Source organism: Telmatherina bonti (genome assembly GCF_933228915.1).
Source record: "Telmatherina bonti genome assembly, chromosome: 3".
Lineage (NCBI taxonomy): Eukaryota > Metazoa > Chordata > Actinopteri > Atheriniformes > Telmatherinidae > Telmatherina > Telmatherina bonti.
The window spans coordinates 6,566,051-6,589,438 of record NC_136621.1 but is presented as its reverse complement, the minus strand read 5'-3'; the positions used below and the strand labels follow the sequence as shown (position 1 = coordinate 6,589,438).

The 23,388-nt window shown below is 44.8% G+C and overlaps 1 protein-coding gene across 2 annotated transcripts in view; it reads left to right on the top strand.

The window, feature by feature from the left end:
* The window catches only part of tenm3 (teneurin transmembrane protein 3), a 150,742-nt gene that overhangs the window by 57,027 nt on the left and 70,327 nt on the right, over positions 1-23,388 (top strand). For both annotated transcript variants that reach the window (XM_079265008.1, XM_079265007.1), the window contains 6 exons: positions 6,778-7,033; positions 12,718-12,891; positions 13,901-13,965; positions 18,350-18,469; positions 19,947-20,030; positions 23,065-23,189. In XM_079265008.1, the coding sequence (XP_079121134.1) occupies positions 6,778-7,033; positions 12,718-12,891; positions 13,901-13,965; positions 18,350-18,469; positions 19,947-20,030; positions 23,065-23,189 (824 nt within the window). The remainder of the gene's footprint in view (positions 1-6,777; positions 7,034-12,717; positions 12,892-13,900; positions 13,966-18,349; positions 18,470-19,946; positions 20,031-23,064; positions 23,190-23,388) is intronic.

Here is a 23,388-nt window from a genome sequence, read left to right as displayed (position 1 = left end):
ATCTGAGTCCATTTCATTCATTCATTTTCCAAACCGCTTATTCCAATTCAGGGTCGCGGGGAAGCTGGAGCCTATCCCAGCCGGCTTTGGGCGACAGGCAGGGTACACCCTGGACAGCTCGCCAGTCCATTGCAGGGCCACACACAGAGAGATGAACAACCACACTCATGCTCACACTCACTCCTAGGGGCAATTTAGAGTGACCAATTAACCTATCAGGCATGTCTTTGGATGGTGGGAGGAAGCTGGAGTACCCGGAGAGAACCCATGCATACACGGGGAGAACATGCAAACTCCACACAGAAAGGCCACTGACCAAACCAGCCAAGGATCGAACCAGTGACCTTCTTGCTTTGAGGCCACAGTGCTAACCACTGCGCCACCGTGCAGCCCTGAGTCCATTTCCAAACAATTTAATCTTTATCCTACTTCCCACCACCGGCCTCCCGAAAAGACCTACACCAGCTCAAAGTGGCGCTGTAGTAGCTGCACGACTTAGGTGGCTAGCCTCTCAGACTGGGGTCCCAAGATCATTTCAAGGGGTCATTTGATCATTGAAAAGAAAAATTATTAAAGCTGGTTAGATAATGTTGGGGAGCTAGCAAGATGTGAACGTGGCACTGTGTCTTGGCTCCTCCCTCTCTCGTGGCTCCTCCCCCTGTATTGGCTCCTCCCCCTCTGGTCGGGAAATCTTTCCTGCATTTTCTCAGCCATGTTTGCCTTCCAAGTTTCTCCTTCACTGCTGTGTATTTTCATCCTAACAAGCTTTTTATATGCAGGGTGTGGCTATCCGGTATGCGCTGCTGAAGGGGGAGGAGGGGAGCTGGGAGAAGACGCTACGAAATATAAGAAATGAACAACTCCATTTGGGTCTGAACGTTTGGATTGGTCAGAGTTTTTACAGATTTACAGTAAACTGAGGGGTCTAACTGTATTTCTTATTGTTCATGATTACAGAATGTATAGACTACTATCAGGACGAGGAACTTGATGTCTCTGAGCAACATTACCTACCCCAGCTTTAAATTGGAGATGCTTTTAATTTGCCCTTTCTAATTGAATGTGTTAATGCCAAAGATTATTATATGGAACTGTCGTGTTAATTTATTTGCGCATAAACAATGGTTATTACTCATGATATAACAATTCTGAATTTGGCATGCTCTCAGCAAGAGAAACTGATATGGAGTATGGAATTTCTTACATCACAGCGGTGAACCAAAACCACTTCATCCTCCTTCTTCCTGAAGTTTTCCATTTTCAGTGAGTTTTCAGGACTAAATGTCACACATTACCTACTCAAGCCTCCATCTGACATTCATACTGAACTTACCTCCTTCCTGGTCTGCCTACTTCTGTCCTGGTCCACCTACCTCTGTCCTGGTCCACCTACCTCTGTCCTGGTCCGCCTACCTCTGTCCTGGTCCACCTACCTCTGTCCTGGTCCGCCTACCTCTGTCCTGGTCCGCCTACCTCTGTCCTGGTCTGCCTACCTCTGTCCTGGTCTACCTCTGTCCTGGTCCACCTACCTCTGTCCTGGTCTGCCTACCTCTGTCCTGGTCCGCCTACCTCTGTCATGGTCTACCTACCTCTGTCCTGGTCCACCTACCTCTGTCCTGGTCCGCCTACCTCTGTCCTGGTCCGCCTACCTCTGTCATGGTCTACCTACCTCTGTCCTGGTCCACCTACCTCTGTCCTGGTCCGCCTACCTCTGTCCTGGTCCACCTACCTCTGTCCTGGTCCACCTACCTCTGTCCTGGTCTGCCTACCTCTGTCCTGGTCTATCTCTGTCCTGGTCTGCCTACCTCTGTCCTGGTCCGCCTACCTCTGTCCTGGTCCGCCTACCTCTGTCCTGGTCTGCCTACCTCTGTCCTGGTCCGCCTACCTCTGTCCTGGTCCGCCTACCTCTGTCCTGGTCTGCCTACCTCTGTCCTGGTCTACCTCTGTCCTGGTCCACCTACCTCTGTCCTGGTCTGCCTCTGTCCTGGTCTTTTATATACTTTTTGTGTTTTTATATGTTAATATAAACTTCAGACCAGGAGTGTAAAAAGCCGGATTCTAGTTTGTTTCAGATTTAAATTGGAATAAAAACAAGCTGAATATTTATTTATTGAGATTCAAATCAGATATTCAGTGAAGGAGTGACACACATACCTTGTTTATTTATTTGTAAATGTAATTCCCTGTTTTCTAACCACCCCCCCCCCCCCCCCCTCCCCCCTTACACACACACACACACACACACACACACACACACACACACACACACACACACACACACACACAGCAGTGAAGGAGGCCAGCCTTCCTCCCGTCCCCTTGCTGGGAGTCCAGAGGTGGAATTACTTTTCATGCTTGAAGAAACAGGAGCCTTAACTCTTCTGCTGACCTCTTTTATTGTGTTGATGACTCTTTCTTCTCCTCTCTTTCTTCTCATCCCTCCCCTGACTTTACTTTCTGCTCCTCAGCCTGTTGTTGTTGCATCCATGTTGTTGCTCTTCCACCTTTTCTAAACTCAGACCGACGAGGCTGTTTTTTTAAAAAATTCCTGTCACTTCCTGTTCTCCTCTGTCCTGTTCTACTTTAACTCACTCTGACCTCCTTCCACATTTTTGAGAAATGTTTGATTTTCAGCTCTCATGGGCCAAAAGGGAGGGAAAAAGAATGTGTAGATAGAACAAACAGGCCTAAAGGAAAGTTATCCCTGGCTTGGAGGGGTATAACAAGCAACATGTATTTATCTCGACCACCAAAACGTGGATGGATTATTTTTGGAGGTAGATATAAGAGAAGTAGACTCCACCCAGAGTGTTGTAGAGCGATTAAGCTGCAGGACAGCATACATACGTTCAGTAAAGCTGGCTATAAGCTCGGCCAAACTCCCTTCTTCTGCTCAGCAGCTCTAACCCATGAATGATGATATTAATTATTAAACTGATCCTAATGAGCATGTATTTGAATGAATTTTGTGATTATTAAATTGTGTTTTGATGCATAGTGAAAGTGCTGATACTAGTTAGACAGCATACAGAAGATGTGATGAGGGAATAGGAGGCTTACTCGAAGTCGGTATCCACATTTAACTGATGACTGGAGACGTTTTAGGATATTATAGATCAGATGTAAATGTTTCCTCCTGAACTATCATGATCACCAACTGTTTATTTATCGGCTGTATTTAGTCCTCTTGATGAGCCTCAGGCTTGCATAAAGTTGGACGATGATAAAACTGAAGCATAAAGGTTTAACACACCTACTCTGAATACTTAGTCTGAATATTTCACAAGGCAATATTTTTTCATGTCTAGTCAACAGACATTCTGGTCAGTGATTAAATTCTTTCTACCAATGTTGTGAGTTTTATTTATTCAAACTGAGGTGGATTTTTCTTAATATTAGCATCCAACAGACAGAATGAACCAATCAGAGAAGTCGAATTGACGGCGTCACCAGAGTCGGTTGCAAGCAAGATGTCCCTTTGTTGTCGCTACTTTGCATCACCATGAATGTCCATCTTATCGTCTTATTTTCTGTTAAAAGTGGCGGCGAGCCGATGGCGCAGATCTTTAGACTGTCCCACAGACACCCTAAAGCAGGGGTGCCCAGATCCAGTCTTTGAGGGCCACAATCCTGCAGGTTTTCCATGTATCCCTGTTCCAACACACCTGACTCAAACTAATCAGTCATTGTGCAGAACTTCATTGGCTGTTGGATCCATTTAATGGAAGTCAGGTGTGTTGGAGCAGGGATACAACGAAAACCTGCAGTACTGAGAACTCGAAGTTCGTCCTAAAGGAACAGTGGTCCAGCTTCAGGACTAAACATGTTCTCTCTTTTCTAGAACTGCTCTGGATGAACTCAGTACCTCTTTTTATTTTCTTGTGCAGAATTTTGTTCTCCTTGATGTGGAACCTCCTTTGTTTTTGCCACCTTGCCGGTTTGTTTTGGAATCTTGTTCATTCGGATTGGACCCGATGTGTGAAGGCCTGAAAGGTTTGAGTGAGTTCCGCGTCCTGGGATCAGCTGCTTCTCATAGAAAACTACCTGGGAAATAGTAAGAGATGGACGTTGCTTGTCTTCTGGCTCGGGATCTTAAGTTGATCATTTTTTTCATTCTGATCAGGATTATCCAGTTTTATCTGAATTATTCTGGTTAATTAGACCTAAATCTAAATCAGAGATTAGCTACAGGGACTCTGAATGCTCTTCAGTCAGAAACCAGCACCAGGTCTGCGGTCTGTTAACTCAGAGATCATATCAGGTTCTTCTGTTTGAGTTGCACATGCCTGATATTATTGACACATTATCAGTGTTGGCGGATATAATATTAAAAATTAAGAATCAAATATTAACCTTTCCATAGATAAAATTACTGGTAATGGCAGAACATGATTTATCATCCAAAACTCAGTGGATGTTAATTCATGTTGGTGTTGAAGGTCTTTGGGTATGAAACAACCCTGTGATGGATGGATGGATGGATGGATGAACTGATGGATGGATGATCAGATGGATGGATACTTAGTTTAGTTTAGCGTTTCACATTTTCATTCATTCATTTTCCGAACCGCTTATTCCAATTCAGGGTCGCGGGGAAGCTGGAGCCTATCCCAGCCGGCTTTGGGCAACAGGCAGGGTACACCCTGGACAGCTCGCCAGTTCATCGCAGGGCCACACAGAGAGACGAACAACCACACTCACACTCACTCCTAGGGGCAATTTTAGAGTGACCAATTAACCTATCATGCATGTCTTTGGATGGTGGGAGGAAGCCGGAGTACCCGGAGAGAACCCACGCATACACGGGCAGAACATGCAAACTCCACACAGAAAGGCCACTGACCAAACCAGCCAAGGATTGAACCAGCAACCTTCTTGCTGTGAGGCCACAGTGCTAACCACTGCGCCACCGTGCAGCCCCGTTTCACATTTTAATCCAGTTAAATGTAATTATTCATTGCAGATAACTCTCCATTATATTTATTTACATAATAATCATATTTATATTCTAATAATAAACTCCATCACTGTCAGAAATGCAGCTAAATTTTGCAGCCACCACATTTTGTTTGGATGTGACCTGATGCGGTCTAATATCTTCCCTGTGGGCTCCGTCTCTTCATAGACATCTGTTGTGATTTAACTTGAACCTCCATATTTTCATATTTTCTCTCTCCGTTATTGGTATTGATATTTTTCATCAGGCGCGCGGTGACCTGAGTGATGCTGCCCGTCAGCATCTGTGTGGAAGGTATTAAGACTTGCAGGGATGGCACAAAAATATAGTTTTGTTAATGATGCCTGAGAACTCTGCCAGAAAAGTGTGTGTGTGTGTGTGCGTGTGTGTGTGTGTGTGTGTGTGTGTGTGTGTGTGTGTGTTCGGCACTAAGCTTGTAGGTGTGTATTTCTGGAACGGTTTCCCTGCTGGCAGTGCAGCATATAGCTGTGCTTCCTCCACCTCCTCCCGTCCGTGCACTCTCTCCCCCTGCTCTCCAGTGATGGCAGCAGAGATGGGAAATGGAGATTTGATGCTCTGTATGCAAATTAAATCTAGCATTGCTGTTCATTTCCCTCGGAGCACCCGAAGGGACAGACGAGGGAGCGAAGAGGTGCTGGGAAAGAAAACAACGAGGAGAAGTTGAAGCGGGGGCAGCTCCAAGCTAATATTTTTACTAAAAGCCAGCGGTGTTGTGTTAAGGCTCGTCGCTGATCAGGGCTGAGTTCAGCGTTGAGTTACAGTTCTCACCAGTTCTGACCGACCTGACACCACGGTGACGTCTTCACACTGACTCCTGCTACACATTGTACTCCTGCTGCACGGCGTATTCCTGCTGCACGGTGTACTCCTGCTGCACGGTGTACTCCTGCTGCACGGAGTACGCCTGCTGCACGGCGTATTCCTGCTGCACGGCGTCCTCCTGCTGCACGGCGTATTCCTGCGGCACGGCGTACTCCTGCTGCACGGCGTATTCCTGCTGCACGGCGTATTCCTGCTGCACGGCGTCCTCCTGCTGCACGGCGTATTCCTGCTGCACGGTGTACTCCTGCTGCACGGCGTACGCCTGCTGCACGGCGTATTCCTGCTGCACGGTGTACTCCTGCTGCACGGAGTACGCCTGCTGCACGGCGTATTCCTGCTGCACGGCGTCCTCCTGCTGCACGGCGTATTCCTGCTGCACGGCGTACTCCTGCTGCACGGAGTACGCCTGCTGCACGGCGTATTCCTGCTGCACGGCGTCCTCCTGCTGCACGGCGTACGCCTGCTGCACGGCGTATTCCTGCTGCACGGCGTCCTCCTGCTGCACGGCGTATTCCTGCTGCACGGCGTACTCCTGCTGCACGGAGTACGCCTGCTGCACGGCGTATTCCTGCTGCACGGCGTCCTCCTGCTGCACGGCGTACTCCTGCTGCACGGCGTACTCCTGCTGCACGGCGTACTCCTGCTGCACGGTGTACTCCTGCTGCACGGCGTATTCCTGCTGCACGGCGTCCTCCTGCTGCACGGCGTATTCCTGCTGCACGGCGTACTCCTGCTGCACGGAGTACGCCTGCTGCACGGCGTATTCCTGCTGCACGGCGTCCTCCTGCTGCACGGCGTACTCCTGCTGCACGGCGTACTCCTGCTGCACGGCGTACTCCTGCTGCACGGCATACTCCAGTTACTTTCCAGGCTGCAGTTACACAACATTTACATCTTTCTAAAGTTTGATCTGCTTTCTGTCAGACCAGGAAGCCGAGTCGTCCTGTTGACCCAAACCCTCTTTCTGCTGTTTCCAGAACAACCCTCCAACCATCATGGTTCCACCCTGCCCCCGGTGCCCCCGCCTCACCGCCAGCAGCCATCAGTAACAGCCCTCAACCAGGCCCTTGGCTCCACGCGCCACGCTGGCCAGTCCCGATCTCTAACGCCCCCCACTGGAAGCCCGGCCCCCGTGGCCGGCCAATCACCAGCCGAGCTGCAGACCACGCCCCCCGAGAGCGTCCCGCTGCAAGACAGCTGGGTGCTGGGCAGCAATGTGCCTCTGGAAACCAGGTAACCTTCACGCCTACGTGTTTCATCCTTTTAACCACACTGGAACTAGATTTTATTCCTGCAGTTTCGCTTCCAAACAAAACCAAACTCAAGCGACACAAACAAACAAACGTGCACAACAGTAACGTATCTACACCCAGCATTAGGTCCACCTTCTCGTACCGGTTCATCCTCTTCTTCAGGTCCACCTTCTCGTACCGGTTCATCCTCTTCTTCAGGTCTACCTTCCAGTACCGGTTCTTCCCCTTGGTGTGATAGATTGACAACAGTGGAAATCTCTGGGATTTTGCTCCATATTAACCTGAAGCGTCACAGTTGCTACACATCCATGAGGAGAATCTCCCGTTCCACCACGTCCCAAAGCTGCTCTGCTGGATGTAGATCTGGTGACTGTGGAGGCCGTTGGAGGACAGTGAACTCATCGTCATGGTGGAGATGATGTGAGCTTTGTGACATGGTGCATCATCCTGCTGGAAGTTTCCATCAGAAGATGCTACACTGTGCTCAGAAAGGGATGGACATGGTCAGCAGCAAAATTTTCTTTCTTTATTTACACATACACTCACTCAACATACAAAGTTGTCTTTATATTAAACTTAATGTGGGGGTAAAACTGTTACTCAGACATGCTGTGGTGGTTAGGCCATTTCACGTTGGCGCTAAGGGGCCCAAAGTGGGATAATAAAATCTCCCCAATACCATAACACCAGCAGCCGCTTAAAAAGTAAATATGAAGCATGTCTCTGCAGAACACACACAATGTACACATAAGATTTTACACTCATTTTATGTTTTGAATGTCTGTGTGTATGTCAACATACAGACATATATATATATATATATGTATATATATATATATATATATATATATATATATATATATATATATATATATGTGTGTTTGTGTGTGTGTGTATGTGTGTGTGTTTGTTAAAAAGACGTGTTTTTGAAATATGAACTGTATTTAGTCTGTCTTATAAAAGGGAGGAGTACCTGATATGTGTCTGCACATGAGGAATGTCTCTGTCTGGAGGTGATAATCTTGCAGATATACATATTCTAGACAAACATTGAGACACACATGTACTCAGATATGTCTGCTGGCAGCTGCAGCGAGTCCAGAGCTGGTTGGATTGAACAGGTGCGGATGTCAGTCACACACTTATACAAACAGGTTTCCTCCATTTTGCATGTAAATTTATGATTATTACTGATGTGTATATCGAGCTAGCTCTGCTAGCTTAGTAGCAGCTTGTGTGGAGTTACAGAGCATCATGTCGGATCACCAGAAGCAAATGCAGATGATTTATGGTCCCAAATTTACGACAACTGCTGGGTTTTATGATCTCTGCTTGGAGTGAAGCACACAGGGATTTACTGAAAGCTGAATGGAAACTAAAACTCGCCTTCCAAAGGATCACACACACTCATGTAGGCAGCCACTGTGTGTAGCGAAATGTGTGTGTGTGTGTGTGTGTGTGTGTGTGTGTGTGTGTGTGTGTGTGTGAGAGAGAGGGGCTGTTCATTTGTTCACTGGCCATTGTCATCATGTTAGACATGTCAACTACACGTTATTCATCTACAGTCCAGAGATTAGTTATAGCCATTTTCCTGTCTTTACTTTTGTTATGGCCTGCAACACACACACACACACACACACACACACACACACACACATGCACACACACGTCAGCATTGTTCTGATTCCCTTGTGTTGTTTCCATTGTAACTCGTCCTTTATAAAGTGATGGAGATGCAGGTTGTAGACTTGTGTCTTTAAAGGTTTTCTTTATCATTATTAACAGCCAATCAGATTAGTTCAGGTTGGAATAAAGCCGTTTTCATCTTCCAGTCATTTTACAGGGATTATCCTCCATCTCTGGTTCTGCTTTCACAGCTGCGCTATGTTCCAGATATCTGTCGTCCTTCTGTCACGTCAGAGCTCATTTACACGCTTTTTCACAGACAAATATAGCTTTTAAAACGTAAAACTCCTTTTTCTAATTGCTTAGAACTGTAACTTGTTGCATTTTAAACCGCGAACAGACAAAACGTGATAAATGGTCACTGTTGCCTTCGCTAGTCATTTCTGAGTTTGTTTTTTACTGTTATTATTTTTTATGTGCTATCTTGATTTTTTTTTTGTATATGTTTTATCTTTTTATAGACTTTAGGTTTTGGGATATTTTTCATTATTTGTGATGGAGAGAATTAGATATTTTTTTATTTCAAGGATTTTATTTGTACTTTGCACTTTCTACATTTAGTACTGAAACCCTCTGATTGTTTTTTGGTGTTGGGAAGTATTTACAGAGCCGTGTTTTTCATCCTGAAAAGTAGAAATAATATTAATGCAATTTGTTTGATCTTGCTTTTTTTACTTTGCTCGAATAACACTTGTGAGTCTTTAGGTGTTGTCAACCTTTAAATCTCATTTCTAAATACTCTGTAAGGCAGAGATAGTGGACACTTTAGATGTGTACCATATACTTAATAAATACGTAGTAGGTGCTTTGTAACTACCTATAATAATTAATACCTATATTAATAACTGCTAATAAGATATTGGTTGGAAAAGAAATGAGTGAGTTTGTATGGAATATTTATTAAGATATTTACTAACCTCTCGCAAACCTTAACCCTGTAAGTACAAGCATACATAGAAATGAGATTTTTAAAGGCTGAGTCCATATTGTACAGTAAGAAGATACAATCAGTAAATATATTGTACATGAGCTTATTCATAGAGAGTACAGCGTTTGTTAAGTAAGTTTATAAAGTATCTGCCAATAAGTATTAATGTCAGAAATTTATTTAAAAAATCATTTTTTCAGAAATTTTGAACTCCTAACTAATGTGTTTATCAATGATGAGTAAAACTTCTACTGTTCTTATAAACCATAAACAAATGAGTTTTACTGTCAGAAATATGCTTTGTAAATGATGAATTCAGTATTTATTAATGATTAACCAGCGTGTGTGTAGTTCTTATAAGGTGTTACCGAAGTGGTTTATCTGTAAACGGCCTGCGGTGAATCAGCGTGAGGCGAATGAAGCTGAACTTTTTAATGAAACGCAGACGAGCTGATGTTCAGGATCTTTTCACCAAACAAGAAGCTGAAGCAGGAACAGAGCACACGCCTGCTCCCACCCTCCTACTCCTGCATTGATTCATTTATTGATTATAATCCTTTATTAAAGCAGAATAAATAAAGCAGGTTTTTTGCTTATTTAAATGGAAGGAAGTGGAACAAACCGCATTTTATTGAGGAATATCAGGCTCCAGCTGAAATCCTCTGTTTGATGCTTGATTTTCATAAATGTGACAGATTTCTCTTTGGACATGAATTAATCAGAAAGAAACAGCTGATTTTTGTGTCATGTGACTTTCTCCTGTAAAGTCCTGTTTCTCTGCTGGTCGTTTGCTTTGCGTTTCATCCTGGAACCAGTCTGTAGTCTGTTGAACTGGTTGATGTCAGGCAAAGGTGAGTCGGCTCGGCCGGGTTGTTGAACCAGAAGGGGGGGGGGGGGGGGGGGGGGGGTCGGACTGGAAACCACTTCAGAATTTAACCGGCTCGCAGCGATCCGTGTCCACTCTGGCCTTTTCTGGGATGTTAACGTGTGATTATCACATTAAATGGGCTTTTGCTTCCCTGTTGTGACAAACAGATCATCTCTGCTGTAAATTACCGGCTAAAAGCTGCGTTTTCATTTCCCACGTGTCAGAGAGCTACAGGCAGGATGCATGTCTATGACTGTTGAGGTGGTAGAAAATGTCAGAGCTGTTCATACGGACGATTTTATGCTAACGTGGGACGTGGGAGACGTGGGGTCCTGGATGCCGTTTTCAGGATTTTTGTGAAGTACAGGAAAGCTTTTCCCAGATGACAGCTGCCTTGTCTCTCTGAATACGACCCATCACCTCCTCTGTTCTGTCTCTTTCTCCTCATCCGACTCCGGGATTCTTCCTTTGTTCTCCCTCCCTTCACATCTTGGCTTGTGGCAGGTATTAATTGAGGGGCCCTTGTTATAATAGGTTGTAATTGTTAATCACACAGCCTTGTTAGAGAGCAGTCTAGTTGTAATTATAGATGCTTGTTAGCTAGGTCCCATCATTAATTAGACATTGTGACCTTGGTAATTGCTGCTGGCATACGTATATGGGGCAGTAATTGTCTCTAGTATGGAGACTAATTGATTCGGCTCTTCCAGAGAATTAAAAAAAAACAACAAAGACAGAAAGGTTTGTTTGTTTTTCACTGTTTTAGACTCAAATGAGGCATATTGGGTCAGGTCTAAATGTTCTCATCAAAGATGTCTAGAAACTATTTTTCGACCATTACCATCGTGAATAATGTCCACCTTTTCTCACATGTTCCGGTTAGCATTGTTGACTTTCTTCTTGTTTAGAACTTTTAATAAGCATAAACCAGGTGGGTTTGTGAGGCTGGATGATCTCAGGACAGACCTGATAGGAGATGCTGATTGAAATGAAAAAAAACAGTCACAGGTTTAATTTTGTCAGCTTAATAGGGAAAATAAAGCTTTGTCCCCCCTCTGGTCCTCCAGCAGTCCGGGACTCCCAGCTGTCTCAGAGCTCCTCAGACTGAAGCCTGGGTTCTTATATCTGGGTTTTCTGGGTTCCCTTCTGTAGGAAAATGTTTCAAATCTCAGGATCTAGCGGGATTAATCGCACGGTCAGGAAAGAGAAATGTGTCAGCTGTAGTATTTGTACGTTTTCTGAAGAAAAAGCAGCAGATTTGAAAGATTTATCATCTTCAGCTGCGTCCATATTTCAGGCAAGAACCTGATGTTCACATGGCAGCCTGAACAGTACAAACCTGAGTGGGAACACCTTCACATGCGGTCTGATGTTTGTCAGAGTGACGTTAAGCTGAACCTCTCATCACATCATTATAGTTACAAAACATTACAAATGTTGTTCTTAATAATCTGACTGATGCAGCAGCGGATACGAATGCTGACATGTGGAGCAGGTTTACCTCCTAACATGGCGTCTTCCTCCACACCGTGCACGCGCCTCATCCCAGGGTCGGACACTTTTCACACTGGAGTCTGATGGAGGTCAAATAAAGATGCATTACGTAACTTTCTGACCATAAAACTCAGCATCCCGGACTTGTTCAATGACACAGTGACATCTATCATGTTCATTTCTATTGCTGCTGAGAGGCTGAGAAACCGCACCGTACAAGTCCGGGATGCGACGTGACGTTGCAACACAGTTTTGTTTCATGGTAAAATAAGGAACAGGCTGTTTTGAACACGCAGCATCGCTTATTTAGCAAAGAAACGCTAGAAGATTAAGAGAGACAAAACAAGAGTCATCTTAAAATCTTCTTTTGCTGGCTGGAGAGAGCGAACAGGTCAGGTAGACGGATGCTGAATTAGCCATCGATGGGGGGCGTGTGTCCCAGCCAAACATCTGATCTGAGCATGAAGCCCTGCAGAGTGAACGTACATGAACATAGTATGTTTGTGGTCTGTAGAGGAACTACTTCACATCACTTAACCTGTCAAAAAATGCAGTTACCTGCTGCTGCCACCAGGGGCGCCACCACAGGGTGGTGTCGGTCATTTAGCTGAATTAACTGTTTTTGGATTTAAACAAGAATAAACTTGATCAGAAGCATTTTTACCTGCTTTCTTCTTTTGCCCTCCAGGCATTTCCTCTTTAAAACCGGTACCGGCACCACCCCCCTCTTCTCCACGGCCACTCCTGGCTACACCATGGCAACAGGCTCCGTCTACTCCCCCCCCACCAGGCCGCTGCCAAGGAATACCCTGTCCCGCTCTGCCTTTAAGTTCAAGAAGTCCTCCAAGTATTGCTCCTGGCGGTAAGATGGGATGATTTTTATTTTTCTACATAAATAAATAAAACAGGTAAACATCAGGAATCACTGAAGGGAAAAAGTTGGTTCAGTTCTGTTAAACAAGTCTGAAGAATCAGCCGTGGTGGAGAAGAAGCTGTGATGTTGTAACCACACTGCTTCTACAGCAGACGCTCATTCCTCCACAGAGCACCGACGGAACGTCGCGCTACGGCAGAGGGGTAGAGGTAGAAGTCCTGTCCGGCAGCTCTGAGCTGGTTAAATCCAGCTTGGTTTAACCAGCTCAGCTCCACTGCAGGTAGATGAGCCTGTTGGTGAAAACACTGGTTCTAAACGCATCAGTAGATCCAAAAATATGGCAGGACTTCTACTTTACTTTTACTTCTACTTGTACTTCTATACCTCTGCGTTAAGCCGTTATTAAAGCGGGATTCTGCTGTATGGATTCATCTGGATGTAGAGGTCAGATGGCAGCATAAAAGTCCTCATGTCAAGACGATGCTTAGATATTTAATCCCTCTGTGATGTCTTCTTTGTGCTTCTTTTCTCTACGATGCTAACATGTATATTTTATAGCAGGTAAGTTAGTTTGTGTGTGTATGTGTGTACCTGACATGTTTGCACAGGTAGCTGCAGACAGCAGAGGCAGGTGTGTAAGCTGCTTTAAGACCTGCAAACTAGAAACCACAGCAGCTCCACAAAAACCCCTTTTTTAGCCTGATTAGGAAAAACCACCGAACACAACGGCCACCTGACAGACAAGCAAAACTCAGACTGGAATCTTTTTTTTCCCAGAGGTCTGAAACTTTTCCAGAGACTGAAAACTTTTCCCACAGATTGGAAGTCTTTCCAGAGTTTGGAGCTTTTCCAGGGATCGGGAGCTTTTCTGGAGAACCGTCTGAGCGTGAAGAACCAGCAGGACGAGCAGAAACTGTGGAAGGAATCACGGATGCATTTCCATCTGCCAGCTGTTTCACAGTGCGTGACGTCATCCTGTCTTTCTGTCTCCTCTCAGGTGTACGGCTCTGAGTGCAGTTGGTCTGTCTGTTCTGCTCTCTGTCCTGCTGTGTTACTGCATAGGTAAGCTAACACACCTGTCTGTCCTCTCATGAACCCCGCCTTGCAGATGATGCGATGGTTAAAGGTTAAATCGACTCAGATGTAGACATGCGAGTCATTTCTTTTCTCTGGAGAATGTTTGTGTTGGTCTTTTCCTGCCCTTAGTTTCATGTTAGTGTCACGTTGACCTTTAACAGACACGAGTCAGATCTTCGTTAAAATGCATCCTGCAGGTTTTCTAACATGCTTCCTTCCTGACTTCTCTGTTCATTCAAACTCCTCTTCCTCCACCTTCAGCTCCATGTTGTGGCTCTTTGTGCCACATGCCAGTGGTGACGCTGTGAAGTCAAGCTGTTGGATGAGCACAGGGTTTGCTGTACTGCAGGACGTTTCCTGTCTTGCTCTCGGCTGAATAATTTGGGGGTGGCGGTGTGTGTCAGGTGGCTCATTTCTGAGAAGACAAAGGAAAAACTGCAATTTTTATTGATTATTGATGAATAAATTGTTCAAACATGAGTGGTTTTCCCCTAGTGAAGTGGACATCCTGTGGACACGAAGACGTCCGCCATGAGTTTTGATCGGGGCTTTTCTCTTCAGCGGAAATGCTGTATTCAATCTGGACGCCAGACTTGCGTTTGGAGTTTAAAATGTTTGTTTTAGACTTTAAACCCTCGACAGACTCTGCAGATCTTCTGCTCTGCGTCGCTCCAAATGTTCACGCTTCCTGCTGGATTGTTTGCAGTGAGAACAAAATGAATCAGGAGTGAGGAAGAGGAAGAGTAAGAGGAGGAGGAGTGGTATTTTTAAAGGTCACCAATTCCCACAATGAACTGCAGCAATTATGATCCCAGTTCAGATGGTCCTGGAGTCGGAAATCTCCTGCCATATGCAGGACTGTGTGTGTAGGTGTGTGTGTTCTGACGCAGCATTGTTACATTTCTTTTCCTTGTTCATTAAAACCATCTGTTAATGGTTTCTGGGGATTTTATGATTGACACACACACACACACACACAGAGGCTTTAACACATCACTGTAAAACGAAAAGCACAAGTATGAACACACTGAAAAACAAACTCAAGGCTGCTGCACATGCACACACACAATGACTGGCACATTCGCCAACTGCAGAACAACAAACACACACGCACGTGCACAGTTGCTCTGTTGTGCACAAACTGCTGTAACGACGTTGACATGTATTTCCTTTCCCCTGGTTGGAGTTTGTCCTTCCTCTGGTCCTGGTTGCAGACATATTGGATTTTATATCAATGGAAATGTAAATGAATTGATCGTTTCAGATTTATAGTTACAGTAATCAATGTACAAACGTTTTCAGCCAATCAAATCTCTTCCTGACATAAAATCTGGGATGAGTCCATCTCACATCATTAAAATCACGCCTTCATTACATCAGGATGTAAAATCTCTCAGAGGAGAGGATTGATTTGTCTCATGTGGGTCAGAAATGTCTCCATGCGTCTGTACATCGCAGGACATTTAGGACAGCCTTCCACGGCTCGTTACGATCCATGTTTGGTCCATTCCTTCTGACCGAACAGGCGTAGCCGTGTCAGTCTGCTGGTCCCCTTCCTGCTGCTACTAGCCACCCAGCAGGATATTTGTTGGCCTTTTATAGCTAATCGGTGGGCGCGATTGGTTCGACATTACATCATTCTTGAAAAATGCAGCTGTGTGTGAGTGTCAGTCAGTGGAACATCGTTTGCTTTCCTCCATCTGACGGCTGTGTGGGTCCATGTCAGTTGCTGCTGTTACTGTGAGACGAGTTGAGCTGCTGGATGTCAGCTCACCTGAGAGGCAACACTCATACCCAGCGCTGACTGGTGGTTTGATCACAGAAATAAACACACACACGTTTTATACAACTTCTGAACAGGTATGCTTAACCTGATCCAGTACAACACAACGTCAGCAGCAGCAGGAGCCTGCTTCTTCACCACCGCTTTTCATGACCGGGTTCCACTCTGAGTCTTATTTATAGCGCATTCACACATCAGGAAGTGACATGAAGGAACAGTTTCACATCAGCAAGCAGCAGGAATGAAACCTCCATCAGAACCAGATTCAAGACTGGACCACCACTAGCCTGAAGAGGGATAAGAAGAAAGGAGTAAGAAGAGAGTCAGCAGCAGCAACATCATCGGTCCAGTAAATACCAACTAGAAGGACTGGCGAGGACATCTGTCAAAGTGTAACATGAGATCCATAAAGACTCAGAAGAACTGATTGGATGAATGTTTCTGCCTAACAGGGACGTCTAAACAAGCTATGACGTAAGAGATGTTAGCCAGTATGTCCACCAGGGGGCAGTGCAGAGTTCAGCGTTCCAATGCTTGATACAATAACAAACATGGAGACGATTTGGCAACAAAACTTTCATAAATCCTGTGAAACACAATCTGATTCTTGTCTTTTACCCCTTGACTGACACAAGAAAGCAGAAGATTACATTAAGATTACAAGAATTTTCACTTATCACATGACTATAAATGGTAAATCTCCTAAATAAAAACATTTTGTTAAAGAGACAAAGACCTCATATTCAAAGAATTTGATATTTCTAACAATTTTACATGGGTTGGGTCTTTAAAGGTTAATATGCCGTAGCTTTTTCTTCTTCCTATTCTTCATCTTCCCTTTCTTTTTTCTTCTTCATTGTTTCTTTTGTGGGTTTTATATCAACTACACAGCTCAACACTGCCCCTGTGGTTTCTAGTGGTACTACCGCTGCATCAGACACATCTGCAAGCACCTTGAAAACAGACCAAATTACACATGGATGTTGCAGGACATGGATGGAATGCTTCATTGAGCTTAACTAATTCAAAAACTGTTGGTAAATAATTAAATGACAGATGTATTGTTCATGATGAGGTATGGTCAGTGGCCTTTCTGTGTGGAGTTTGCATGTTCTCCCCGTGTATGCGTGGGTTCTCTCCAGGTACTCCGTCTTCCTCCCATCATCCAATGGGGGGGTGGGGGGGTTGGTGTAAATCCATGCCTCAGCTGGCAGAGGGACAGCCGGGAAACAATAGCACTAATAACGCTGCTTCAAGCTGGTTCAGGGGGGCTAGCTTGCTGTTGGAAAACACACTGATATGGCACTGAGCCTCCCCTGTCTGGGACCTGTACGTATAAGGGATTCACTCCAGACCCCTGACCATGGACTGAAAATGAAAAAGATAGATGAAGCCTCCGTCACGTCACCAGTAGGTTTCTGAAGAGCTGAAATTAAGCTCATTGGGTGGTTCCCACCATTGCCGTCTTGGCAGCATCATACGGGTTGTTGCTTCCGGAAAATACAAACATGGCAAAAAGGTGGAGCTGGGAGGGGAGATGTGAGCATGGGGGTGGATAATTCTGACCTGCCTGTAAATAAGAGCTAATTGAGTTAACTCTGAGCTAATAGGCGCTAACTAGCTAACGGAGGTAAGCAGGCTGAAACTAAATCATGCTGTTAACTGGCTGAAAAACCGCAGTTGTGCTACATTCTGCCTTCATGCAGCGGGATGTCTAGCACCTGTCAATCAATAGGACATGCTCCTAATTATGCTTCATGTCTTGATGAAATTACTCCTAAATGGAGGAGTTATAAAAAAAAAAAAATCCATCCCAAGTTGTCATGAAGATAAACCTGACCCGTTAAACCCCCAAAAAGAATTTCTAGCAGGCTGTAAAGCATGTTTATTTCTGATGTGAAGTTGGTCTTTCTGACATGGGACTCTGATGGGGATTTGCTCTGATTTGGAGCCCCTAGTGGATGATGAAGGAACTGCAATTTTTGGGACTTTGAACCGCCAGAGGTTGCCGCTTGCTCCTCACGTGTCCTGCATGTGGACACGAGACAGACGCCCTGACATGTTTTCATTTAGCGTCTCATCCTGGTCTGAGTGCTTTAAACTTTACTGGTTTTAAATAATTTAATGACTCAATAAAGTGGAAATGATGGGAATGTTCCTATAAAAGTCCCTCTCGTGCTTCATTCCAGATTCTCTGCCATTTCTGGTAGAGTTAGTTTAGCTTTGAATCCAGGCTCATTCCAACGAGCCCCTAACCTAAATCATGTATTTTTTCTCCAGTTAGATAAAAGCTGTTGTTGGAAGAGAGACGTGACCTGCTGAATTAAAACGAGCAGCATGTTGGGATGTTTCTACCAAACTATTTGTCGGCTGTTCACATGTAAATTTAGGCAGAAAGAGGAGAAACATGTTGGCGGAAGAGAAGATTGTTTTCTTTACTTCTTTCCTCCTTTAGGCTTGTTTAGTCTATTCTTTTCCTTTCTTCATCCCTTTCTCACTCCCCTTCATCACGTTCCCATTCTGCCGTTCACTGAACACTGCTTGTGTTTTATTTGACTTGACTTTAAACTCCACCTTCCTCCTCAGCTATGCACCTGTTTGGTCTGAACTGGCAGCTTCAGGACAGCGAGACTTACGGAGCGTTTGAAAACGGAGGAAGTGGGAGAGATACAACCCCCAACACCTTTGTGGTGTCTACGGACAACGGTGAGTTTCTACTTTATTCTGATGATTCTGATGAAAGACGAGACAGAAAAACTGTTACAACTGCTCTTTTTTAAAAGGATGCAGGTCATGTGACATCAAGCAAAAATACAAATGGATGAAATTTTACTCTGTTGACAAATGAGCTCAGTAAACCGTCATGTTCTACCTCCATGTTCTACCGCCATATTCTACCGCCATGTTCTACCTCCATGTTCTACCGTCATGTTCTACTGCCATATTCTACCGCCATGTCCTACCTCCATGTTCTACCGTCATGTTCTACCGCCATGTTCTACCGCCCTGTTCTACCACCATGTTCTACCACCCTGTTCTACCGCCATGTTCTACCTCTATGTTCTACCGCCATGTTCTACTTCCATGTTCTACCGCCATGTTCTACCTCCATGTTCTACTTCCATGTTCTACCACCATGTTCTACTGCCATGTTCTACCTCCATGTTCTACCACCATGTTTTACCTCCATGTTCTACCTCCATGTTCTACCACCCTGTTCTACCACCCTGTTCTACCGCCATGTTCTACCTATATGTTCTACCGCCATGTTCTACTTCCATGTTCTACCGCCATGTTCTACCTCCATGTTCTACTTCCATGTTCTACCACCATGTTCTACTGCCATGTTCTACCTCCATGTTCTACCACCATGTTCTACCTCCATGTTCTACCACCATGTTCTACCACCCTGTTCTACCGCCATGTTCTACCTATATGTTCTACCGCCATGTTCTACTTCCATGTTCTACCGCCATGTTCTACCTCCATGTTCTACTTCCATGTTCTACCACCATGTTCTACTGCCATGTTCTACCTCCATGTTCTACCACCATGTTCTACCACCATGTTCTACCGCCATGTTCTACCACCATGTTCTACCACCCTGTTCTACCACCGTGTTCTACTGCCATGTTCTACCACCATGTTCTACCACCATGTTCTACCGCCATGTTCTACCACCCTGTTCTACCACCATGTTCTACTGCCATGTTCTACCTCCATGTTCTACCACCATGTTCTACCACCATGTTCTACCACCCTGTTCTACCACCATGTTCTACTGCCATGTTCTACCACCATGTTCTACCACCATGTTCTACTGCCATGTTCTACCTCCATGTTCTACCACCATGTTCTACCGCCATGTTGTACCACCATACCACCACCACCAATAAAGGTCTAAATAAGTAACGCAGCCATGTTATTAATTCGACGATCAGGTTTTTATTCTTTCGCATATACTACATTTAAATTGAAAAGGGTTTTATTGGTATGTTGAAAAGAAGTTTAGGTTGCAAAGTCAAAGCAAAAACATCCTGAACAGACCTGAGTCCTATGAAATCAGAACAGTCATGAGGACATTCCTTCAGTCTACCGACTGTTGGATGTTAAGGATATAGGCAGATGTCAAACAGCAGAAGCTACATGTGATGCTCAGGTGTGTCTGCTTCTCTTCTTACAGGGAGGATGTTTCTTCTAGAGAACAACACCATCGACACGGGGGAGGTGGACGTGGGGAGACGAGTCATACAGGACGTCCCACCAGGTTAAAACACATTCTGTCAACTCAGACAATCATTTTGTATGATTTTAAGTTTTTGTTATGAAGGATGTTCAGACAAAGCAGTAATGTGTTAAAGCTGCTGCTGCGTCGGCTACACAGCGATGCCGTTTGGAAGGCTACTTGCCATTTGTTTGAATAATTCACACTTTTTTTTTTTTACCAAATTAGTATCAAGTCTGTAGGAACGTTTCCATCAGTGGCAAAACTAGTCTAGCGAGTTGTTTTTTTTGTTTTTTTTTTTAGATGGATTAATTTACAAAAATAAAATCAAACTACTTTATGGATCCTAGAGGAAAATTATTTGTAGTAAGCTGTTTTTTAAATTAAAACTTTAATAATTAAAAACAAGAAGATTGTGACTTGTTGCCAGCAGCAACCGGAACAAGTACTGTACTGGACCTGAAGAAGCTCCGCACTGAACAGACTTTATTGTTTCTTCAACCATATGAAAAATCATCAGTTATTTTCAGCAGCTTGTGAAGCTCCAGAACCAGAGTTGTACCCAAACAGAACCAGAACCAGAACCAGAGTTGTACCCACACAGAACCAGAACCATGGTTGTTCCCACACAGAACCAGAACCAGAGTTGTTCCCACACAGAACCAGAACCAGAGTTGTACCCACACAGAACCAGAACCAGAACCAGAGTTGTACCCACACAGAACCAGAACCATGGTTGTTCCCACACAGAACCAGAACCAGAACCAGAGTTGTTCCCACACAGAACCAGAACCAGAGTTGTACCCACACAGAACCAGAACCAGAACCAGAGTTGTACCCACACAGAACCAGAACCATGGTTGTTCCCACACAGAACCAGAACCAGAACCAGAGTTGTTCCCACACAGAACCAGAACCAGAGTTGTACCCACACAGAACCAGAACCAGAACCAGAGTTGTACCCACACAGAACCAGAACCATGGTTGTTCCCACACAGAACCAGAACCAGAACCAGAGTTGTTCCCACACAGAACCAGAACCAGAGTTGTACCCACACAGAACCAGAACCAGAACCAGAGTTGTACCCACACAGAACCAGAACCATGGTTGTTCCCACACAGAACCAGAACCAGAACCAGAGTTGTACCCACACAGAACCAGAACCATGGTTGTTCCCACACAGAACCAGAACCAGAACCAGAGTTGTTCCCACACAGAACCAGAACCAGAGTTGTACCCACACAGAACCAGAACCAGAGTTGTTCCCACACAGAACCGGAACCAGAGTTGTACCCAAACAGAACCAGAACCAGAACCAGAGTTGTTCCCACACAGAACCAGAACCAGAACCAGAGTTGTACCCACACAGAACCAGAACCAGAGTTGTTCCCACACAGAACCGGAACCATGGTTGTTCCCACACAGAACCAGAACCAGAACCAGAGTTGTACCCACACAGAACCAGAACCAGAACCAGAGTTGTTCCCACACAGAACCAGAACCAGAACCAGAGTTGTACCCACACAGAACCAGAACCAGAGTTATTCCCACACAGAACCGGAACCAGAGTTGTACCCAAACAGAACCAGAACCAGAACCAGAGTTGTACCCACACAGAACCAGAACCAGAACCAGAGTTGTACCCACACAGAACCAGAACCAGAGTTATACCCACACAGAACCAGAACCAGAGTTGTACCCACACAGAACCAGAACCAGAACCAGAGTTGTACCCACACAGAACCAGAACCAGAGTTGTTCCCACACAGAACCGGAACCAAAGTTGTACCCAAACAGAACCAGAACCAGAACCAGAGTTGTACCCAAACCGAACCAGAACCAGAACCAGAGTTGTACCCACACAGAACCAGAACCAGAGTTGTACCAACACAGAACCAGAACCAGAACCAGAGTTGTACCCACACAGAACCAGAACCAGAGTTGTACCCACACAGAACCAGAACCAGAACCAGAGTTGTACCCACACAGAACCAGAACCAGAGTTGTACCCACACAGAACCAGAACCAGAGTTGTACCCACACAGAACCAGAACCAGAACCAGAGTTATACCCACACAGAACCAGAACCAGAGTTGTACCCACACAGAACCAGAACCAGAACCAGAGTTGTACCCACACAGAACCAGAACCAGAGTTGTACCCACACAGAACCAGAACCAGAGTTGTACCCACACAGAACCAGTTAACCAGCGGTTTAGGAGCAGCAGACAAGTGAGGAGAAGTAGCTACGTTTTGTTGATTTACCTGACTTTAGTTCAAATGTAACGAAGCCAAACGAAGCATATTGTCTAAGGTTTGATATTCCTGGATTGTTTTTGTTTTTTGTGTAAGTTGTTTAATTTCTACCGGCGGTTTTAAGGAAGGAAGAAACAAATGAAAAGAAATGAAAGTAAAACTGTGTTTCAGAATGTAAATCTACCTGATTCTCCCGGGAAGAATCAGAATGACTTTATTATTAAACTTTTTTGTCACATCTTCAGTTGCTAGGCAACAAGGAGCTGGAGCACAGTGGTAAGGCTAGGTTGGCTGTCTCATGTTACCAACGGTAAGCCGCTACGGTAGCGAGAACTATGTAGGAAATAAAACAGGGAACTCCATAGTCTACCAACCAGACTGGTCATGGAGTTCATAGACCCTAAACTGAGACACAGCTGTTGAATCGCTGAGCCGTTAAGCTCAGAATCAGCTGTGTTGCAGCAGGTACATATCTAAAAGCGGCCCTTGAGGACCCGGCTTGCAGATCCCTGTTGTAGCATGTTCTCATGTTCCTTGTCATGTTGCGTGTTAACAGACGTAAACAGCATGTAAATGAAGAGCTCCAGCCTGTTGTTTGACTTTCAACCCAACCACTGACTGACATCGACTACCAGTAATGGTTCATAGATACACTGTTTGTAAATGGAGGAGATAGAATGATGTTTTGTGGGTTTTTTTCTTTTCTTTAAACAAAATAAATCAAGTTGTAGAATAAAAGTGTATTGAGCTGTGATTAGTTCTTATGTAAACCCAGTTGACACATATATTGGATGCTTCCTCCTTTCCTCCTTTTCCAAGGTGTCTTCTGGAGGTCACAGCTCTACATTGAGCAACCACAGTTCTTCAAATTCAACATATCTGTCCAAAAGGATGCTCTGGTCGGGGTGTATGGACGCAAAGGGCTACCACCATCACATACACAGGTAGTTTACCCGAACCCCAAGCACAAGATGCACTGTATGTTTCTTAAACTTTTCCAGACGTGTGTGATGCAGAATGTCTGGACACGGATGAGAGGAGATGGAAAAATCAGGATCTAAAAGGAAAAAAGGAAGTCATATAACCTCATCGTGTAATTTATCAGCTTTCCTCTTTTTACTCTCATTAATTAAATGAACACAT